Source organism: Condylura cristata, unplaced genomic scaffold (assembly GCF_000260355.1).
Source record: "Condylura cristata isolate star-nosed mole 26May11 unplaced genomic scaffold, ConCri1.0 scaffold00016, whole genome shotgun sequence".
Lineage (NCBI taxonomy): Eukaryota > Metazoa > Chordata > Mammalia > Eulipotyphla > Talpidae > Condylura > Condylura cristata.
Window position 1 is genome coordinate 29751141 of NW_004567117.1, and position 19120 is coordinate 29770260.

At 35.3% G+C, this 19120-nt stretch overlaps 1 protein-coding gene across 3 annotated transcripts in view; it reads right to left on the reverse strand.

The window, feature by feature from the left end:
- PIAS2 (protein inhibitor of activated STAT, 2) overlaps nt 1-19120 on the reverse strand; it is a 51104-nt gene that overhangs the window by 6710 nt on the left and 25274 nt on the right. For 2 of the 3 annotated variants that reach the window (XM_012725897.1, XM_012725898.1), the window contains exons 8-12: nt 18103-18176; nt 12452-12612; nt 10791-10924; nt 9153-9324; nt 2898-3037 (exon numbers count right to left, since the gene is read on the reverse strand). In XM_012725897.1, the coding sequence (XP_012581351.1) occupies nt 2898-3037; nt 9153-9324; nt 10791-10924; nt 12452-12612; nt 18103-18176 (681 nt within the window). Of the gene's footprint in view, nt 1-931; nt 1006-2897; nt 3038-9152; nt 9325-10790; nt 10925-12451; nt 12613-18102; nt 18177-19120 lie in introns of those variants that run through there. The other variant, XM_004683882.2, reaches the window with a different exon arrangement.

A 19120-nucleotide genomic window follows, 5' to 3' on the forward strand; every position in this document is an offset into this window, starting at 1 on the left:
ATTCTTTCAATTCCCATTTCTTAGGATGTGTGATAGTTTTCTTTGATGATAGTTAGTTCATCTGTGCCAGCAATTTTATGGACTACTGAGAAAAGATTTAAGACATTTCCTTGGCCTTATCTTTTGATACCTTATTCATAAGGAATGATAGCTTATACAATGCTAGAATAAAATACCTAGAAATTTTCCTAAAACTCTGAAGCTCTCAACTTCCTCCCTAACATTATACAGATGCTAAAAAACCAAGAGGTTTAATGCAAATTTCTCACTGAAATCATTTTTTTCCTCAACTCCAACACTGAAACTTGATATAATTCAGACGTCTTTCCTCCTAATAAAAAAATGTCAAGCTATTATCAGTCTTGTATTTTACATTTTAAGAGAACTATTAAACTCCATATAAAATATATGAAGTTTCTTGGATTGTTACTAAAAATGTTACCATCGTGCTTTATTATACAGTCAGCAAAATGTTCTTATTTCACCATAAATTTTCCATTGCAGTAAGTTATATATTGGTAGATTTCTGTGCCCTCTTAAGTATTTCATAGTTGAAAATGCTCAGTTTTATTTTTAACTAAAAAGCAGGTGGTATTAAAAATTCTGGTAGTACATTCTAAATGTTTTTAACACTGACAAAACTAGTGTTTAATTTTAAATGTTTCTTTATGTGAAATGGACTCAGTTAGGTGTTTTCTCTCATTAATAACAACACATTTTCCTTACTTGAGCCATGAACTTGTAACAAAACATAATTGCTACATAATTAATATATGTAACTGTTTAGCACTTTCAAATTTTAATGATACAACTTTTGAGCACCATTCGCACCTGACAATATGGCACTAGCAAAAATAAGGCAGTCATATTTTTTCTTGAAATAATCAAGGTGTTTTCCATTCCATAAACACAAATAATTTGTTTTATTTTGTATTCACTGTTGCACAGTATCAGAAGATGTTCCAAGCTGCAGTTCATTATTAATATCATTTCTTCTTTGTTCTCCTGCAGATTCAGAAGATTCATGTTTATGATGTTTAAAAGGAATGTTAAGAAATGTATTAAAACTCTGTCATATCTCCATTCTTGGTGTTCTATTTAATATTTTATTATAAATTATTAAAATTCTAAATATCAAAAGTAATTACATGAAAATTACACTAATTACATAGAAGTTATGCACAAAATAAAACCAAGGTAATTACTAATTATAGAGTACATTAACAATAAAACCAGAGTAAAAACTATTTAGATGTAGTAGCTGCTTTATAATTCATAAATGCCAATAAACTGCTTATTCTTCTGAAGTACAATAGATCTTAACTATTCATATTATCATGTGGCAAGAGAGTATTCAACATTTAATCACTAGTATCAGCCCTGTATATTAGTTTTAGTTCCTTGATACCAGCCTGAAATTTACTCTATGAAATACAGTTAACATACTTTACTGCATTTTTCTAAAATGTCCACATTTTACAAATTAATTCAAATTCTCCAAAATTAATGCAGATAATTTGAAAACAGAGCAAATGATTTATAAAGTGCCTCTAATCTGTTACTAAATGGCCAAAAGTCACTTTTTGTATACAAATGCATTTTTTGTTTGTTTGTTTAAGGAATAATTTTTAAGTCATAATCTTCTGGAAATGAGTCCTTCTGGAATGCTTTTTTAAAACACTAAAATGAGCTGTGGACAGCTCTTCAATTTCACTCAAAACTAATCAAGGCTAAAGCAAAACATGGCAGTTAGGACTTTGTCACTGACTATGAAACTAAACCTGTACCTTAGCATCAAGTCTGTATGTCACAAAGCTTTCTGGAACTGGTGCTAGCTGGGCTTACAAACTAAAATACCAATCCCAAAATACATATGTAGTAAACATATGTATTAAAAAACAAAGTCTTTATATTTTTTGATGGATATTAACTTTTAGTATCATCTTTTCCATTAAATTTTATTCAAATAAGCTCAAAAAATTTCAAGTGTTAAAATTACACTGGGTCAGACAAATCTTAACTGTTTCAGTAACATGAATTTTGCACAACAGAATAAATATTGTGCTTAAAATGAAGACCTCACTAACGAGGGATAGGAAGGATAATCACAGTTTAAAATTAACCTCATAAATTTAGAAAAGTAATAACAGAAGGAAAGAAACGGTATTCCACTGAAAGGGCTTTTCTGAGAAAAGAAAGAGCCATGAGTATTAAGGTACTAGTTCTGACTTTCTCAAATATGACTGATAAAAGAAAGGTCTGGGAAAACAATAGCTATGGAGCGAGGAGCAGCTGACATTTTCCATGGCTGCTGATTGCCCATCAGGTCTTTGTACTATAGTAATTCAAGCAAACTTGAATTTTTTTAAAAATAGAGTTGATATATATATAAATTAGGTCCCAAACTTTAAGCAGTGTTTTAGGAGGATGGCTAGTATATTCCATCTTTGTAGGGAAAAAAAATCTGAAGAGTTAAATGTATTTGGTAGATACTAGTGATCCCACAAGAACCAGTATATTCTAAAGTCCTGGTGGGCTAGCATGAAGTGATAGGCTACCAAGAAAAGCATGGAAAAATACTATCCCTAATCTGTGACACTTCTAGGATAGAAGGAAAAATAACTTGAGTACAAATTATCTACGAGAGAGAATAAAACCTACAAAATTTTCGGACTGCCCTACTATCCTACTGTTTTACCCATTATCAGGCATCTAGATTATTCTGTAGTTGAAGTGATATAGACAGGGTCTGAATGTGTCCTATCAAACAGATAATTATCTGTCCACAAAGACTTCAAGTTCCCTTAGCATTTTTATTTAAAACATTTTGTTCCACAGATTAAGAGTGAAAATAAATAATAAAACTAGGTAAAAATGAAACAAAAAACTGCACATACCTGGCAAATCTGATGACATGCTTGATATTGGCGTGTGGTGGAATGGTACTGAGTAGTCTGTTAATGAAGGCGGAATAGCAGCAGGATCAACCGAAGTCACACTGGGCACCCTTACAGAAGATGGCTGATACATGAGCACCCTGTTTTAAATAGCATGGAAAATTACAAACAATCTGGCTGTTAGTTCACAGGGCTGCACCACTGGGCATACTCAGTCATTAAGTCACTGCATCTCAATACCAGCTACATGGCAGCTACTCACTACACAGTCCTCCACTCTCCTCTTTCATAACAATCTTCATTTTTAACATGAATGTATGCTGGCTCTCAACAGCAGCTGTGACATAAGAGCAAGTTGGCATTAAAACATAATGTACAGTGCTGGACTAATATATCACACTTTGTTCCACAAATACAAAAACATTTTACAGTTCCTTTTATCAATGTGTATGTGATATATATGTGGATAGTATTAGTAATTTTATCGATTAAGAAACCTCCAATTAAAATAGAGGACTCCTAAGATTTTACATTTAAATCAGGATACCTTGGGATGAAAACAAGTAAGTTAAACTGTATAAAAACTCATCTTTTTCATGCTTAGTAAAATAAGCCAGAAAGCAAAGGAAAAATACCGGATGGTCTCACTCATAGGAGTAGAACGGGGACCAGGCGAGAAAATAACAATAGTAATGAACAGCTAAATACCAGAGACATTTTATGGGGTAGAGTGGAGAGTGGGCTCAAAAAACTGGGGGGAGGGAAATGCAGTGGACTACGTTGATGGCACATGGGTGATTTAGTGATGGGAAGCCATCACCACGGGGATTACAACTGAGATGGAAAAAGGCACAAAATGATGGGAAAATAAGCTATTATATATTAAAAAAAAAAAAACAAAACTCATCTTTTCCTGAAGATTTGCAAACTGTGGTCTCTACGGGAATAAAAGTCTAAGTTACACATGTCCCTACTTCTCACACAGGAATGCCTACCAACTTGGGCAAGGAGACACAGCAGAACAGGGGGGGAAAGCCGGTCTATGTCAATGCCAGGGAAGGGCTTTAAAAAGTTGCTCCCACAATTCTGGCTGCCTCATGGTATTAATCTCTTAATTTTATTTTATTTTTTAAATCTAAGATCCATTTTGAAAATATACACAACACACATGATTTATTTTGAAAATTTTCTGCTTACATGCACACTTTATCACTTTTTCTCAAAACACTGAAAAAAATTGATTATAAAACTTAAGGTTTACAAGAAAAACACAGTATGTACCTTCCTCTTGGCCCTCCATCTCTTTCACTGATGTCTCCCTTTGGAGATTTACTTTCTTTTGCATTGATCCTTCAACTTTCACAAGTCGAGAAAACTGCTACCTGGCTGCTATCAGAGTAGACAAGAGTCTACTCAGTGTCTCCACACACTTTCTGTCACCACAGTGATACCCAACTTGGTATGTGTTCCATTCTCATTACACCATGTTCCATTCTCATTACATCAAAGTGTACTTTAAGTAATTATGTGACTAGCCCTCATTTTTCCAATAAAAAATGTTGACTGTCACAATATGTGGGAATGTTAAAATCCAATGGATTTTACAGGTTATTCAATCAAAACTCTTAGCAAACATTTGGTAAACTATTTAGAGTATGTTCATTCCTATTTGAACTTGACAACTTTTTAACACAAACTCAGCTATATACAGAATGGGTGAAATCAGTGGCTTTTTATGACCATCACGTTATGTCCTGGTAGGAGACTTTCGTTCTTAGAGAACTTTCAAAATTCAGAAAGGTTCAATGATCCCAAAGCCTGTGCAAAAAACTAGATGCTTTAATATAAATGTGGAGTAATAGGGGACCATGGAGTAATATAAATAGCACCATCTGGTGAAATTATGGGCATAAAACATATGTTATAAAGTAATTATAAATTTTAATATTTGCTGACTGTTAAACACACACATGGGCAAGTACCATGCACTATGCATGTGTCTTTACATACTTTATAATAACCTGCACATAATGGAATGCCAATGGACAGCAAATGCTAGTACTCTGGACCATATGCTGGGAGCACTAAATTCCTTATATTTGGCCCAGACTTAGATGGTCTGAAAAATGAGCTCACAATTCAGAAACTTTAATTTTTAATCTATAAATCTGAAATTCACTGTGCTTCCACTTTATAACCATAGAACTATATAAAAAAAAATCTAACTTTGATACCAATTTTAATCGTTCTTACTCTGGAGACATGCTTATTTATCCTTATTCTTTGCTCCTGCCTTTAGAATACCTCTTTGTTAATGACAAAAGCAAACATTCAATTTCTAGGCAAAGGGTATAATATTTTAATGTATCTTTTGATGAAGAAAAATACTACACATTTTCTAAAGAAGGTCTTAAATTATGATACCTTCTTCCATAGATGTTATATGACTGATTTTAAACACTCTAATAGATATGTCCAAGGGAAGGGACTAGAAGGATTACCATCAAAAGGTTAAAAGTGAGGCCCTCCCTGGTGGTGCAACAGGGTAAAGCACCTCATTATGAAGCTATCCACAGTCACTGCAGCATGGGTTCAATCCCTGGCCAGGGAGCTGACCCATGTGAGTGGCAGACCTCTCCTGACCCGCACACTGCTCCCCTCAGCAGTGTACTTCGTCGATCTGCCTGTTCTGCTACCCTCTCTGTCTCTGGTGAACACTCTCACCCCCCACCCCTCTGGCCTGTGCCCCAAATCTTTTTTTTTTCTTTTAAAGGTTAACAGTGGCTGCTCCAAGAGGAATGAATCTTTCTTTTGGTGCTTTGCAAACCTCTAAGGACACTAAAACAATACTTCTTAAAAAGTAACTTCACATCATTTCTAAATTGCAACAGTTTTCCTGGTTTTTCATACCACTTTATTTTCTCTTCTGCTATTACTGACCAAGTCTTTCTACAGTAAACTTAACTAAGCAGAGAAAAACCATTAAAGTTCTAGATTCTGAGCCACCAGAGAGGGTATGAAAAACAGGACCAGAACAAAACCACAGAAATGTAATACCTGGAAGGTTCTGCAGAAGTGATGTAACCAGAGTCCTCCCACAGCACTGGAGAGGCTCACTCATGCTCCTCTACTTGACTTAAATGTGCCAAAAGTTGTAACAAAGACTAAACTGATCCCAGTTATCAACGTCTCTCTTTTAAGAACTCAAGGTAGCTATCACCATAATGCTCTGCTTTTTTTTTTTTTTTTTTAAAGATTTATTTATTTGTGCATGCAGAACGGGGGCACAGGCCAGAGGCTCAGGGGTGGTGAGAAGCTTCACCAGAGACGGAGTGGGCTGCAGAACAGGCAGATCGACGAAGTACACTGCTAAGGGGAGCAGTGGGCAGGTCAGGAGAGGTCTGCCGCGCCTTGTGGTCACCTCCGGGGCAGGCGGGAATCGAACTCATGCGGAAGTGGCTTATAGCTTCTCAGTGCTGTGCTTTAATCCGCTGCGCCACCAGGAAGGGCCCATAATGCTCTGCTTTTAACTGCTCCCATCGTGACAGTGGCGTGTTCCCCCCCCCGGTTATCCTCCTCTGCTTTCCTCATTAGCCTTAATGAGCAGCACTGATGAAATGCTCCAAATGAGGGCTATTTAGCTTAAAGTGGAACGAAAATGGAATCAGTATGTAACCAAGACACTGTATTTCTTCTACTATGCTGCCTAAGAACAAATCAGCTTGAATAGTTATTCTTAAAACAAGTAAATGAGGCCCTCCCTGGTGGTGCAGTGGGTTAAAGCGCAGCACTGCAAATGAGCCGCAGCAGCTTCAGTGCAAGTTCGATCCCCTGCCCTGGAGGTGCCCCACATGGCGTGACAGACCTCTCCTGTCTTGCCCACTGCTCCCCTCAGCAGTTTACTTTGTCCATCTGCCTGATCTGCTCCCCACTCTGTCTCTGGTGAATCCTCTCACTGCCCCTGCACCTCTGGCTTGTACTCACTTCTATATACATAAATAAATAAATCCTTAAAAAAAAAAAACCTAGTAAATGAATTCTGATATTTCAGAGATTCTATCAAGAATGGCTATTAATTTACTGAAAGCCTTTCCAGCTTGCATCTATTAAGAAAACTATATAAAATTTATTTTTTATCAACATATCTCCTTTTTTACTTTTATTTGTTTTTCAATTTAATTTTAGAATTTGTCATTTCTCAAAACACTCTTAATTTTTATCACTGTATCTTCTGTATTTTCTGATATTAAAGCATTCTCAAATAAACCCTTACTTGGTAATGGATGCCGTTTTAATACATAATTAAACGATTTCCCAAGACTGAATTCAGAACTTTCTTTTATCTTACCATGTGAGCCTGTTTCAGAAGGGTTTTCTGAATGGCTGTTGAAATGTAAATCTAGTTTGGGTGCGAAGAGTCCTACTGAGTTATGGGATGAGCTAGCTATGTAGGTGCAATTTAGAGCTTTTTAACCAAGATTTGCTGATTTAGTCAAATTTTTACCTTATGCTTAACACTGTTAATTTTCATTTTCTTTTTCATCTAGATGAGGAGTCTTACATCTATCTCTCTGGTAGCTGGCCACAGGTATGAACTACCTTTATTCCTTGTGGTGATTTAAGATTCTGTCATCAAATATCTATGGTATTCCTCTAGGTTTCACGTCCTCATCAAATACTACAGGACAGACAGCGGCCAAGACCTTTCCAGTATGCCACCAGATCTACCCTCCAAGGCCACCTCAATCCGTGAGGTCCCCCATCTCTATGTCTATCATCATGCAACCCATGTTTTTCCAGAATATTCTAAAGGATATAAACACAGAGTAAGTCTGGAAATATCATATGTGAGTACTCATAACCCTGGTTCTTCCTCCAGCAACCATTTAAAAAAAAAAAGGCTTCATTTTTTATCATTTACAGTCTAGAAGTGCCAAATTGCCTAAAAGAAACAGTAAGTCCTAAGTCTTCTTAAAAAAAAAAGGAAAAAAGTATTTTTTCAAAGTATTTTTAGCATTTTGGTTCCACAACAAAAAAAAATTCTGATTAAAATATACATCATTACTGTGATATGTAGGTCACACCTGAACATACAAGCATTTTAATAATGAAGAAAGCAGCACAAATCATTTAATTCTATTGGTTTCAAAAATACTGATTAAAAAAAAAGGTGCAAGAAGTGCACCGAGTCTACTTATATAAAATGTATAGAACAATAAGATTTACAAAGATGGAAAAAAAAAAATCAATGGTGGCCTAGATTTTGGGTGTGAGTGATAATGAACTGGAAAGGAAGATGAAAGAAGTTTTCTGAGTGTTAGAAATATTCTGCAACTTAACTGTGACAATGAGATGATGACGTACTAAAATCATTTACTTGTACAGGTGAATACTTAAACTCGTACAGGTGAATATTTAAGACTGGTGAATCTTATGACATGTTTATTATACCCCAGTGAAGTCACTAGAAAACATGAGTGCATTGAGAGACTAGTGATGAGTGTGGCGTGCTCAGATCTGCAGTAATGGGATGTCAAGAGATGCTCTGACACATTCTTATAGGTTTCCAAATCCCCATATAAGAAGCAAGTATTGCTAAATACTTAGACCAGTCATTTAATGGTTTCTGCCAGAGAAATTATAAAGAGTATATGCTAGAATGCATTTACTTGTCCATATTTTGCCCTGGGGAGGATGAGAAGAAAAGGCAATAGAGAAACTACCATGTGCCTAACACTGAAACTAAATTCTTTTGTCATCTATTGAAACCTTAAAATAATCTTATGAGGTAGGCATTATTCAAGTTCATTTTACAGAAGAGAAAAAGGAAACTCAAACAAATTAAGTATTCATCCAAGATAACAGAGCAAGAGTTAAGCAGAGGTGCCAGAACTGAAATCCACTTTCCAGATTCCCCACTCCACATCATTACACCATGCCTCCTCAGATTGGTCTGGGATGGTAAATTTACTCCTTATAAATAGACTCAAGAAAATGTACCAAGTATTAAATAAAACAAATATAAGATAACTTAGACATGAGAAACTCTCGACTCCCACTTCCCAAAGATGGGAACATTTTCTTCATCAAAATTTGCCTTTCTATAAACATTTCACTTGAAAACATTTCAATAGAATAAAGGCAAATTAAAACAGCCTTCTATAGTTATGAAACTCACAGAGACATTTACAAATCTATCCCAAGACCAGTTAGTTCCAAGTATAATAAACAATAGTGAACTATAAATTAACAAACCCTTTGGTTGGGCTGCTTTGTGTTTCTGACATAAAGATGCATTTTCTTTTGGCAGGAGGGTCTTCCTCTTCATCAGAAGAACTTTCTATTGTTAGATCAATAACATCCACTTTCTTCTTGCTTGCCTCATTGGCTACAGTCACAGAACAAGGCTTACTGAGGACACTTGAACCTGCATTTAGAAAACAAAAGAAAAATATATATCAAAGGTGTAATACAAACTCTAGTCCTTAAGAATTCAACTGTGCAGTATAGCAAGAAGAATGCATAGCCAGTACAGCCACAAACTGCCCCATGGGCAGAGACCAACTCCCTAATTCCAGACATCTGTCTATAAAATGACTGCTGATCTGGGGGGGAAAGATGCCCTCTATGCTTTGACTCAGGATCAAGCCTCCTTAACCTTGCCCTTAGCTGCTTCCCAGTGCTGTCAATGAATTGGCAAAGAACCTGCTACTCACACTGTCTCCCCACATAAGCAGCAAGAATCATTTCACAGACTTATGGAGGAAGGAGGAAGGTCTCCTGCCACGGATGAGAGTATTTGACTTCACTGGCTTTGTCTTCTCACAGACATGTGGCAATGTTAAGTCAGAATCAGTTCCAGGCTAGCAAAGGAACGCAGGTGTTTCACCTTAAGCCAGCACTAGATAAACAGAACCTTCTAAAGTTGAAAATACTCCAAACTGCTCACTTAACTTACTCAGACATCTATACCTTTTATTATCAATTATCTGCTCATCTCTTTGTACCTCTCTTCTGCTCACCAGAATAGTTGCCATTTCATAGGAAAATATAAACTATTTAGCAGGAAATGAATGATAACTGATAAGAGGAGCAACCAAACAACTAAATTACTGTTTTCCTCAAAGATGAGGGAAACTTTGACTGTTCTACCCTTAACGACAAGACTCCTTTACTTTTCCTCTTTCTAGTTTGGACATTATATGCTATTATTACATTTGGACATTATATGCTATTATTACATTGATAAAATGTCAAATATAGTCAACACAAAACTCAGTTGCAGTAAGTAGACTATGTCAGATTAATAGAAACTTTCAGTTCACCTATGGGTTTCGATGACTGAGACTGGTCTTAATTGCCCCACTCAGTATGGACAGGTGCAGAAAGTTTAAACTGAAAGTTCATCCTGGGTAACCAAAGCAATGGTCAATTATTTCACAAAGAAACAGAACCAATTTGCTCAGTTTTTTGTTTTGTTTTTTTTTTTAATTTGCTCAGTTTTTAAGCAATCAACCCGTGGCCACCTGCCCAGCAATGGACGATAGTCTGTCTAGCCACACCTCCACCTGGACAACGTAATAACTGTCCACAGAAATGTCATTTATCTCTTCTCTTCTTATAAGAAACACCATATGTAAAGATGATTTTAGGTGACTGTTTCATTTACTTTATATAAAAAAAAATTATGAGAAAGTAGATTATAAATAGTATAAACTTCAACATACTTCTTAAAGAATAAAACTAATTTAAGAAAAATCACGTATGTAATAGATGATTAAGAGATAAAGTCAGCAAAGCGAATGGCAAATGGAGTCCTAGCGGCCAAGCTCAGTACAAGAGAATGCTGTCCACATCTCAGTGCTTTGTCCCCTGCTGCCCCTCTGCACATACTTTCTATTTTTGTACACGGTTGGCTGGATACTTTCATAGCTTCTTTCTTCGGTCTCATTGGACACCAAGAACCATCTTCTTGGAATTTGATCTCATCCACATCAGAACAGTCATTGAGAATTTCCATAAAAAGCCTATAAGCCAATTAAAAAACACTTAAGTGTAATCAATGGCTTTGTTCAAAGATGAAATAATAATGTAATACATAGTACCTTGGAGACAAAAGAAACACTACTATATAAGAATGAATGTTTGCTCTGGCATTTTTACACTGCACACTTTAGACAAGTGATAAGAGGCACTTTAAAAACAGTATTTAATATGATCAGTTGGTAAGAAGACCGAGAACTTAAACAATGCTGACAAGCAAGTGAACAAACTTACTATGAAAGTAGTTTAGTCCTTCTTGAAGGTATCTTAATAATAAATAGTAAAAACATTAAAATTCTAATTTCATAATCTGATTCTGCATTTTAATATCTTATAATAAATAGCAAAACCTTAAAATTCTGATTTTATAATCTGATTCTGTATTTCAGTATCTAAGGATTTAAGGAAATATACAAAAAACAGCTTCAAAAATGTTACCACAAGGTAACTTAAGACAGAAAAAGCAGAGAAAAATACTTTAGAATGGCAGAAAAATATTCAAATTATTAGTAGTATACCCACATAACGGAATGTCAAGAATTTAGGAAACATACCCTAAAATATTAATGGTTCAAAAAATTTTGAAAATAGTTTAATCATCATCTCTAAACACATACACCAGAAAGGTGTGTGTGCGTGCGCACATGCATGAATGGGAAGGTGAAGAAACAAATATGGCAAAATGTTAACACATGGGTATCTGGGTCAAATTATACAGGAAACTGCTGCAGGTGCAACTTCTTTTATATTTGAAAGTTGTTCAAAATAAGTTTAAAAGATGAAACAAGTAAAAATCTAGCAAAATACATAAAGAGAAACAAGTTGTACTTACTCATCATTATCAAATTTCTTTTAAATCTTAAGAAAAATTTGCTGTACAAGAATCTTTCAAGATCTAGACTGGCTTTTAATTATTTGGTGAGAAAAAAATCCTATGTACATACAAATTACTATACAAAGTGTGGTTTCAATCTTTTTAATATGTCAGTAAAAAATTCACCACCATAGGATGAGATTTTGATTATCTTAATCTTCATTAATTGTATTTTCTAAATCATATACTGATACTTGGTTGACACAAGCTATTCCAATTTTTTTTAAGTGTTATTCAATAAAAGGAGGGGTATATCACACTTGTTGACAACTATATTACACATGCAACGTAACGCTTAGAGAGTCAACTCCAAGTCAGAAAAATCTATGCATTAATTCCAACTGCAAATTGAACATCTGTGCAACTCCATCTATTTACTGTGTATTTTTGTAGAGACACTAATTGTTTCTTCAAAAGTTCTAAGTAAGCAAAATGACTGGATTTTCATCTTTAATGTGCTATGAAATACAATCTTAAAAAGCATAAGTTAAAGGAAACCACAAGTCTCATACCCCCAACAAACTGTTATAAAGAGGACACTAATCACAGTTTAAAAATAAGATTCAATATAATGAAGTATAAGTCAGAAAACACAAATATCTGGATGGCATGGCTAAGAGCTACTAGCTCTACTTACCCATCTAATATTAGACTTTCATAGGCAGCTTTTTTGTCACACACGGGACAAATCCAGGTGGGCTTCTTCTCATTCATTTGCAAATAAAGGGCAGCATCAAAACACTGCAGATGTGTACAAGTCACTGCACGGCACGGGATTGTCAATCTCATTTTTCCTAACTACAGAGAATGAGAAACCATTTCAGGTAGGAGAACAAAGCCTCAAAGAAGACAGAAGACTGAAGAAATCATACTTAAAGATGCTGAAAATGAAAAAGAAAATTCAAACCAGAAATTATTTGCATCATCACTATTTATATTTTTTTGTATTCATTCCCCTTTGACTTTTAAAAAAACTTTTTTTTTCTTTTTTTGCAAATACATCACAGGTAGGAAAAGCTATATATCCGTGAAAACATACCTCCTCTTTACCTGTTCTAGAGGGAACTAGTTATCAATCTCTGGAATAGTCTTTCATAGCTGTTTTATGCATAATTAAGTATGTATTTAAAAATACACCTTCCAGGGGCCCTCCCTAATGGCAAAAGGGGTTAAAGTGCAGGACTACAAAGCTATCCGCAGCCATTGCAGCATAAATTTGATCCCCAGCCAGGAGGGTGATCCACATGGCACAGCAGACCTTTCCTGACTCACCCACTGCTCCTCTCAGCAGTGCATTCCAGCAGATCCACCTGTTCTGCTCCCCACTCTGTCTCTGGTGAATCTTCTCATTCTATACCCCAGTTCATGTATGCATAAATAAACAAATCTTTTTAAAAATGTGTTTTTCCACAAATGGTGGCATGCAATACACAATTCTGCACCTACTGTCACAGTATACCTTAGCGTTCATGACTGTTTCACATCTATCAGTGCATAAATTATCACAATATGAAAAGTATAATTGATATGTGGTATATGATACAGAGAGATCATTATTTATTGAAGCAGTACCGTAGTGATGGACAGTCTCTTATCACTACTAATAATGCTATAATAAACATCTATAGGATAAATCCTAGAAGTGAACTTCTTGGGAAAAAGGGAATGTGCACTGATGACTGTCACATTGACAAACTTCTACAGATGTTACCTACTGTTTTACGCATATGCATGTATGAATGTGCTTGTTTATCCCTAACTCTGTCGCTCATGAATTCTTAGACCTCTATCAATCTGACAGGTGAAAAGTGTGACTATATTTCCCTTTTAAGGGAAGCTGAGCCTACTTCTTCACTTCTAAGAGTCATTTATGTTTCCATGTACTCATAACCCTTCCTAATTCCCTTTGGTTATCTACTTATAGAACCACTACATTAATCAGTCTCATGTATGTGATATGAACTGCAAATATATTTTTCACTTACTAAAGTCTTTTATGTAACTACGTGTGTTGATATTTCAATTTATTTTTATATAACTATAGTTTTATTTAAATTCTCATTCCAGTTTGTAGATGTGTACCAGTAGGAAAACATATACCCAGACTAGGTCAGATCAAGTCTTTCTGTACAAACTTTCAAACTTCCCTTATAGAAGATATCTTCAGTTTATAACCAGCTGTGTTATCCTGACAGAAAATCTGTCATTCCTACTATGAGTCCCAAAAGGACATGGTCTATGTCAATGTTAATCATTGTAATACAAGTTCAGAGCACAGTAGCTAGCATGGAGCACGTGCTTGCTATTTACTGATCAAATGGTAGAATAAATGGGGAAGGGTTAGAAAGGGGGCAAAGGAAAGGAAGTAAAGAGAAAACTTCTTTTCATGTACTAGAAAGCCTTGAAGAAGTCACAGCAAAATTATAACATTGTTAATTTCCTGACTTTTAGGGTAAGACTTTCAGGATGTTCTCCTTTTTCCTTTTAATTTAGTTCTACTTTCTTTCTTATAAAATGAGTATTTAGCTGTTTTGTAATTTAAAAAGAAAATAATTCAGCCATCTCGTCATCACAGCAGTAACTAAGGTTTATATAGTTCTACCTACATGCAAAGTACAAAGTGGAGTAATTTAAATTAAACTGAGAGATGACTTTGTATTAAACCTAACAACTATCCTCTGGGGTTGCTATATATCACCTTCCCCATTCCACAAATGAGGAAACAGAGGCACAAAAAAGCCAAACAAACATTACAAAGTTAGGAAGTGGCAACCCAGACTATCACTGTCTACTCTTAAGAAAATGAGCAAAGAAAGGACAATCCCAGTGTTATCATAACAGTAGTTATGAACTCTGGACTGCTTCAAAGAGTTTTAGGGATCAGCAAGTATCACTGGACCACACTTTGCAAACTGCTATTCTTTTCTTCTGTACTATTTTCATTTCTTCTTGTCATCGCTTTAGGGTTTCCAAGTACACAGAGATGACAACATCTGGAACTACAGATGTTGTTAGTTTTTAAATGAATCCTACACTAGTGTCTTAAGAAGGCATATATTACCAACTACAAAGTCCAAAAAAATTTGTAATACTGATGATGGCACGTACTAACCAAAAAAAGCTATGAATGTGCTAAATTCTATTCAATCAGATGATACTATTTTGAGATTTATTGTTTTTATGCATGAAATGAAGTCTAAACAACAGAACACTTTTTAAGTAACAAGTAACTACTATCTAAACTGATTTTTACTTCAGTGTAGAATATCTAAAATCATCCATCTTAATTATGCATTAAGAGCTAAAAAAAAAAAAAAAAGTGAAAATGGCTCACATCAGTTGTTCCACACTACTAATAGCAGCATATCCCTTTGTTCTGGGAAACATACTGAATTTAAGAGATAAAAATCAAACCTGGTTTCCTTTTCTATTCCTCAACTACCCAGCCTCCTCTGCAGGACACACTGAAAATCACTTAGCTGACTACACCAACACACAACTCCAGTATAAAATTCAAATGTTCAACAATAAAATTGTACAGACTCTGAGATCCTTCTTCAGTAATTGCTGTGAAATTACCTTCCTGTGGCCCTCAAGACATAAGTTTTGGACTGTGTGCTCAGAACCCACTAAGCAGGCTCCATTTATTCTAAATCACTTTACAAACATGATGTGAAAAAAGACATTTCTTCCTTTACCTTGAGGCATCATTTTCTCTCTTTTTGCCTAACAAACCCAGAGTTCCCCTTGCATTTGCAAGTACATGTGTTCCTTTTTTTCTTCTCCAGTTTCCGTGTCACCATTCTAGATCCTAAGTTACTTCCAATCAGCTGGCTATAGTCCATTCTGCTTTCTTCAACAGTTAACACTCCTCAAAAACAACTTTAATCATCTAACTTCTACCAGTCAACCACTTGATTTGACCAAAACATCTTGGATTGGGCTTCTAACATACATCTATACTACAGTTAGCTACCCAACTTCTTATCAGCCTGGCACAGCCTGAGACCATCACTTTCCTTAGAAAGTGCTCTGAAAAAAATCTGATGAGTATTAAGGAAAAGCTCAAAAGAGCAGTCCAAAAACAGACCTGCTGTCACCTGTCAGCAGAGAAAAAAACACGTGGGTTTATTATCCAAAAGTAGGATCAAATACTGTCCGATCTTTTACTTCTTTTCTTCAAATTCAAATTTAGTTTTCTTTAAACTGTTCTTTTTACTATAATCAACACATTTGAAAGAAACTGTGCCTTCTTCTTCAATGGAAGGAATCTTAGCCAGTCTAATACATCATTTCACTGGTCTGAAAGTCTGAAAACCCATTAGTAAGTTTGGCCATTATGTTTTGGTTGTTCACATGTAAAATGAAGAAGAAACAGGACAAAACCACCCAAACAACAGGTTCCAAAGAACACAGAAAACATAGCATTGTGCAACTGAAGAACTCCTCGGGCCAGAAGAGTAGTACTTTCTTCCTGATAAAATAACGTGGCATACTAAAACATCTTAAAGTATAAAGGTTGCATGAGTTCCTTTCCCACTGCACTCTCCGTGTGTAGAATGCCACTAGCAATGTTTGTTGAATAAAAAAATTTCCATGTCCAACTTTTTTGACCAAAAAATGGCAACTTCATGTGTTTCTATAAAATGAGGAGGGAAACCTGACCCTCAAAATACTCAAAAGAATTCATGCCTGAATGTCTGTGCACAGCTCGTGAGCACCTGCCATCTCCTCCTCAAGGCACTAACGTGTTTCCCTGCGGGGCTGCAGACCTTCACTCTGGGTTTGATAACCCCAGGCTCCCAATTTCTATAAACAATCCCAATGCGATTCATTCTCAATAAAAATAACTTAGTTTAAATTAATGATTAAAAAAAAAACCTTCAGAAAGAAATACATCTGCAATCACCACTTTCCAGAGCAATAGAGAGATGGACTGAGAATCAGGATATTTATACCAAAGTCCAGTTTGGCAACATAGGATAGATACTATCAAGAGAAATGGAATAATGTCAGAAAACCCAACTTTTTATCCTTGTTCTAGTAAATGGATTCCTCATCTATAAATTCCTCCATACAGATTTTCTAAGTAGTCAAATAAGGAGCAGATAGAGGGAACTCAACAAGTTATTCCTGTCTTTGACTCTACAACTCTCCATCCATTTGAAAAACTGTACATGGTTGGATACCAAATTCCGTCCAAACTATATTATAAATTCTTGATTTCATGACATTTCTCATAAAGTTTGTCTCATCTGGAAAGGGTTCCCTCCAACACTACTGATTTAAAGAAGGTTTTATATTATTCCTGACCTCTCCCACCTCTTTTTTCAGGATTCCAATAGCACAACTATTGGTACTACGTTCAGGCGACTCTTTTTTCATGTGAGCTGGCATTAGCTCTGAAATTAGACTATTAAGTTTCCAGTAATCTCAAGCCTTCAGTATTTCCCCTACAATTATCTAAGTACCAAATATTCTTGAGGATCTGAGTTGCTGATTGATTCATCTTCAGTCTTAGGTTAGGAGACATAAAATAAAATTATTCTATAATTTAAAAGCACACTGCAACCGGAGTAAAACATTGCATACATTCTAACTCATTAAACTAGTATAAATTAACATCTATTAGGTTCCTGTAATTTTATTGCTATTTTTAATACCCTTTACTATTTTGATAAAAGAATCCAGTTCTTGAACCCTCCCCGTTGGTGCAATGAGTAAGGACTCAGCACTGCAAGCTGGCTGCAGCCACTTCAGTGTGAGTTACAGTTTGATGCCCGGCCCTGTAGGTGACCCACATGGCGTGGCAGACCTCTGACCTGCCTGCTGCCCCCCTCAGCAGTGTACTTTGTCGATCGGCTTATTCTGCTCCCCACTCTGTCTCTGGTGAATCCTCTCACTGCCCCTGCACCTCTGGCCCGTATCCCAGTTCTGTATGCATAAATAAATCTTTTTTTTTATTAAAAAAATAAAAAAAAGAACCCAGTTCTCAACATGTGTTTATTAGCTATGGATTATCTATAACATTAACTGTGACACACTACTCTGAACCTAAAGTTCTCTTCTCTTGTTAATACCTGTCATTTAAGGTCTCTTCTACTTAGTCAGTGAATGAATAATCTTACATTCTTTGCACTTATAACACTTAATTATGAAGATGTCTAAATGGGAAAATAAATTTAGAATTTTGCCATAACATAGCATTCATTCTCATGCTTATTTTTAGAAGAAAATTAACAATGTATAAAAATCAAACATCCTTGATTATTTTATTGTCTTACTTACAGGGCACATCAAGGACACCCGAAGGCTAGTTGTAGCAATCTCACTATCAGGATCTGCAGTAAGCTTTTCTTTAACTTTAAAAAGAAGGGAAAATTTTTTTTCATTTTTAATTAATTCTGACATATGAAAGAAATTACAGAAATACATATCATCTTACTTGAAATTTCCCCAACACTCCATATAATTCAAGGAACTACATGAAATAAAACCTACAGAAATTAAAATATTTAGTGTCAATGTATTGTAAACAGTCATACAGTATAAGCTGAAAGAATTATGAACTTACAAATTCTACATCACATACTTAACTGAATTTTAAATTTTCTTCTTAAAAGTAAAACTGCAGGTAAGGAAGAGTTTCAAAGCAGAAAGCTATTTCAGACTTGAGAAGAATAAAATTAGGAAAGGAATTAAAAAAGTAACAGTTGACCTTCTGTTGTGTAGTAAATACACATTCCGACTGTTTTTAATTAGTGAATATTAGCTGTTTGCAACAACTATTAAATTTGTAAATAGAAAAGGTACAGTCTACCTTTTTTGACAAGTGAAAATTACTATGGACATGGTGACATTTCTGTGACTCATATATGCAAATTACAGCATATACAAGCTACTAAGTACATACATCTTCAAATGTCTGATTCTCAATACCATTATAGGGAGAATGGGACTGGAACTAGAAGCAAGAAAAACTAGGGAAAAGCTTCCTCAGCTTTCAGACTGAGCAGAAAGAGCAACAATTCTGTCTGAGGCAATGAGAAATGGTAGAACTATAAGGAACAAAACACCATTTCAACAGTCTTCTATGTTGCTTTTTCAACCTATGAGTCCTTTTCTCCTTATTGGCCCATTCAGTGACATGGCCGCTAACTGAAGGAAAATACTTTTCTTTCCCAGAAAAACGTATTGCTCAATTGAATTCAGTTACTAAACCTAATTATTTATAATTTGGGTTAGACTTTTTACCCTACTATAATATATTATGGAAGCAAAATTACGAAGTAGTATATCTCAGAAG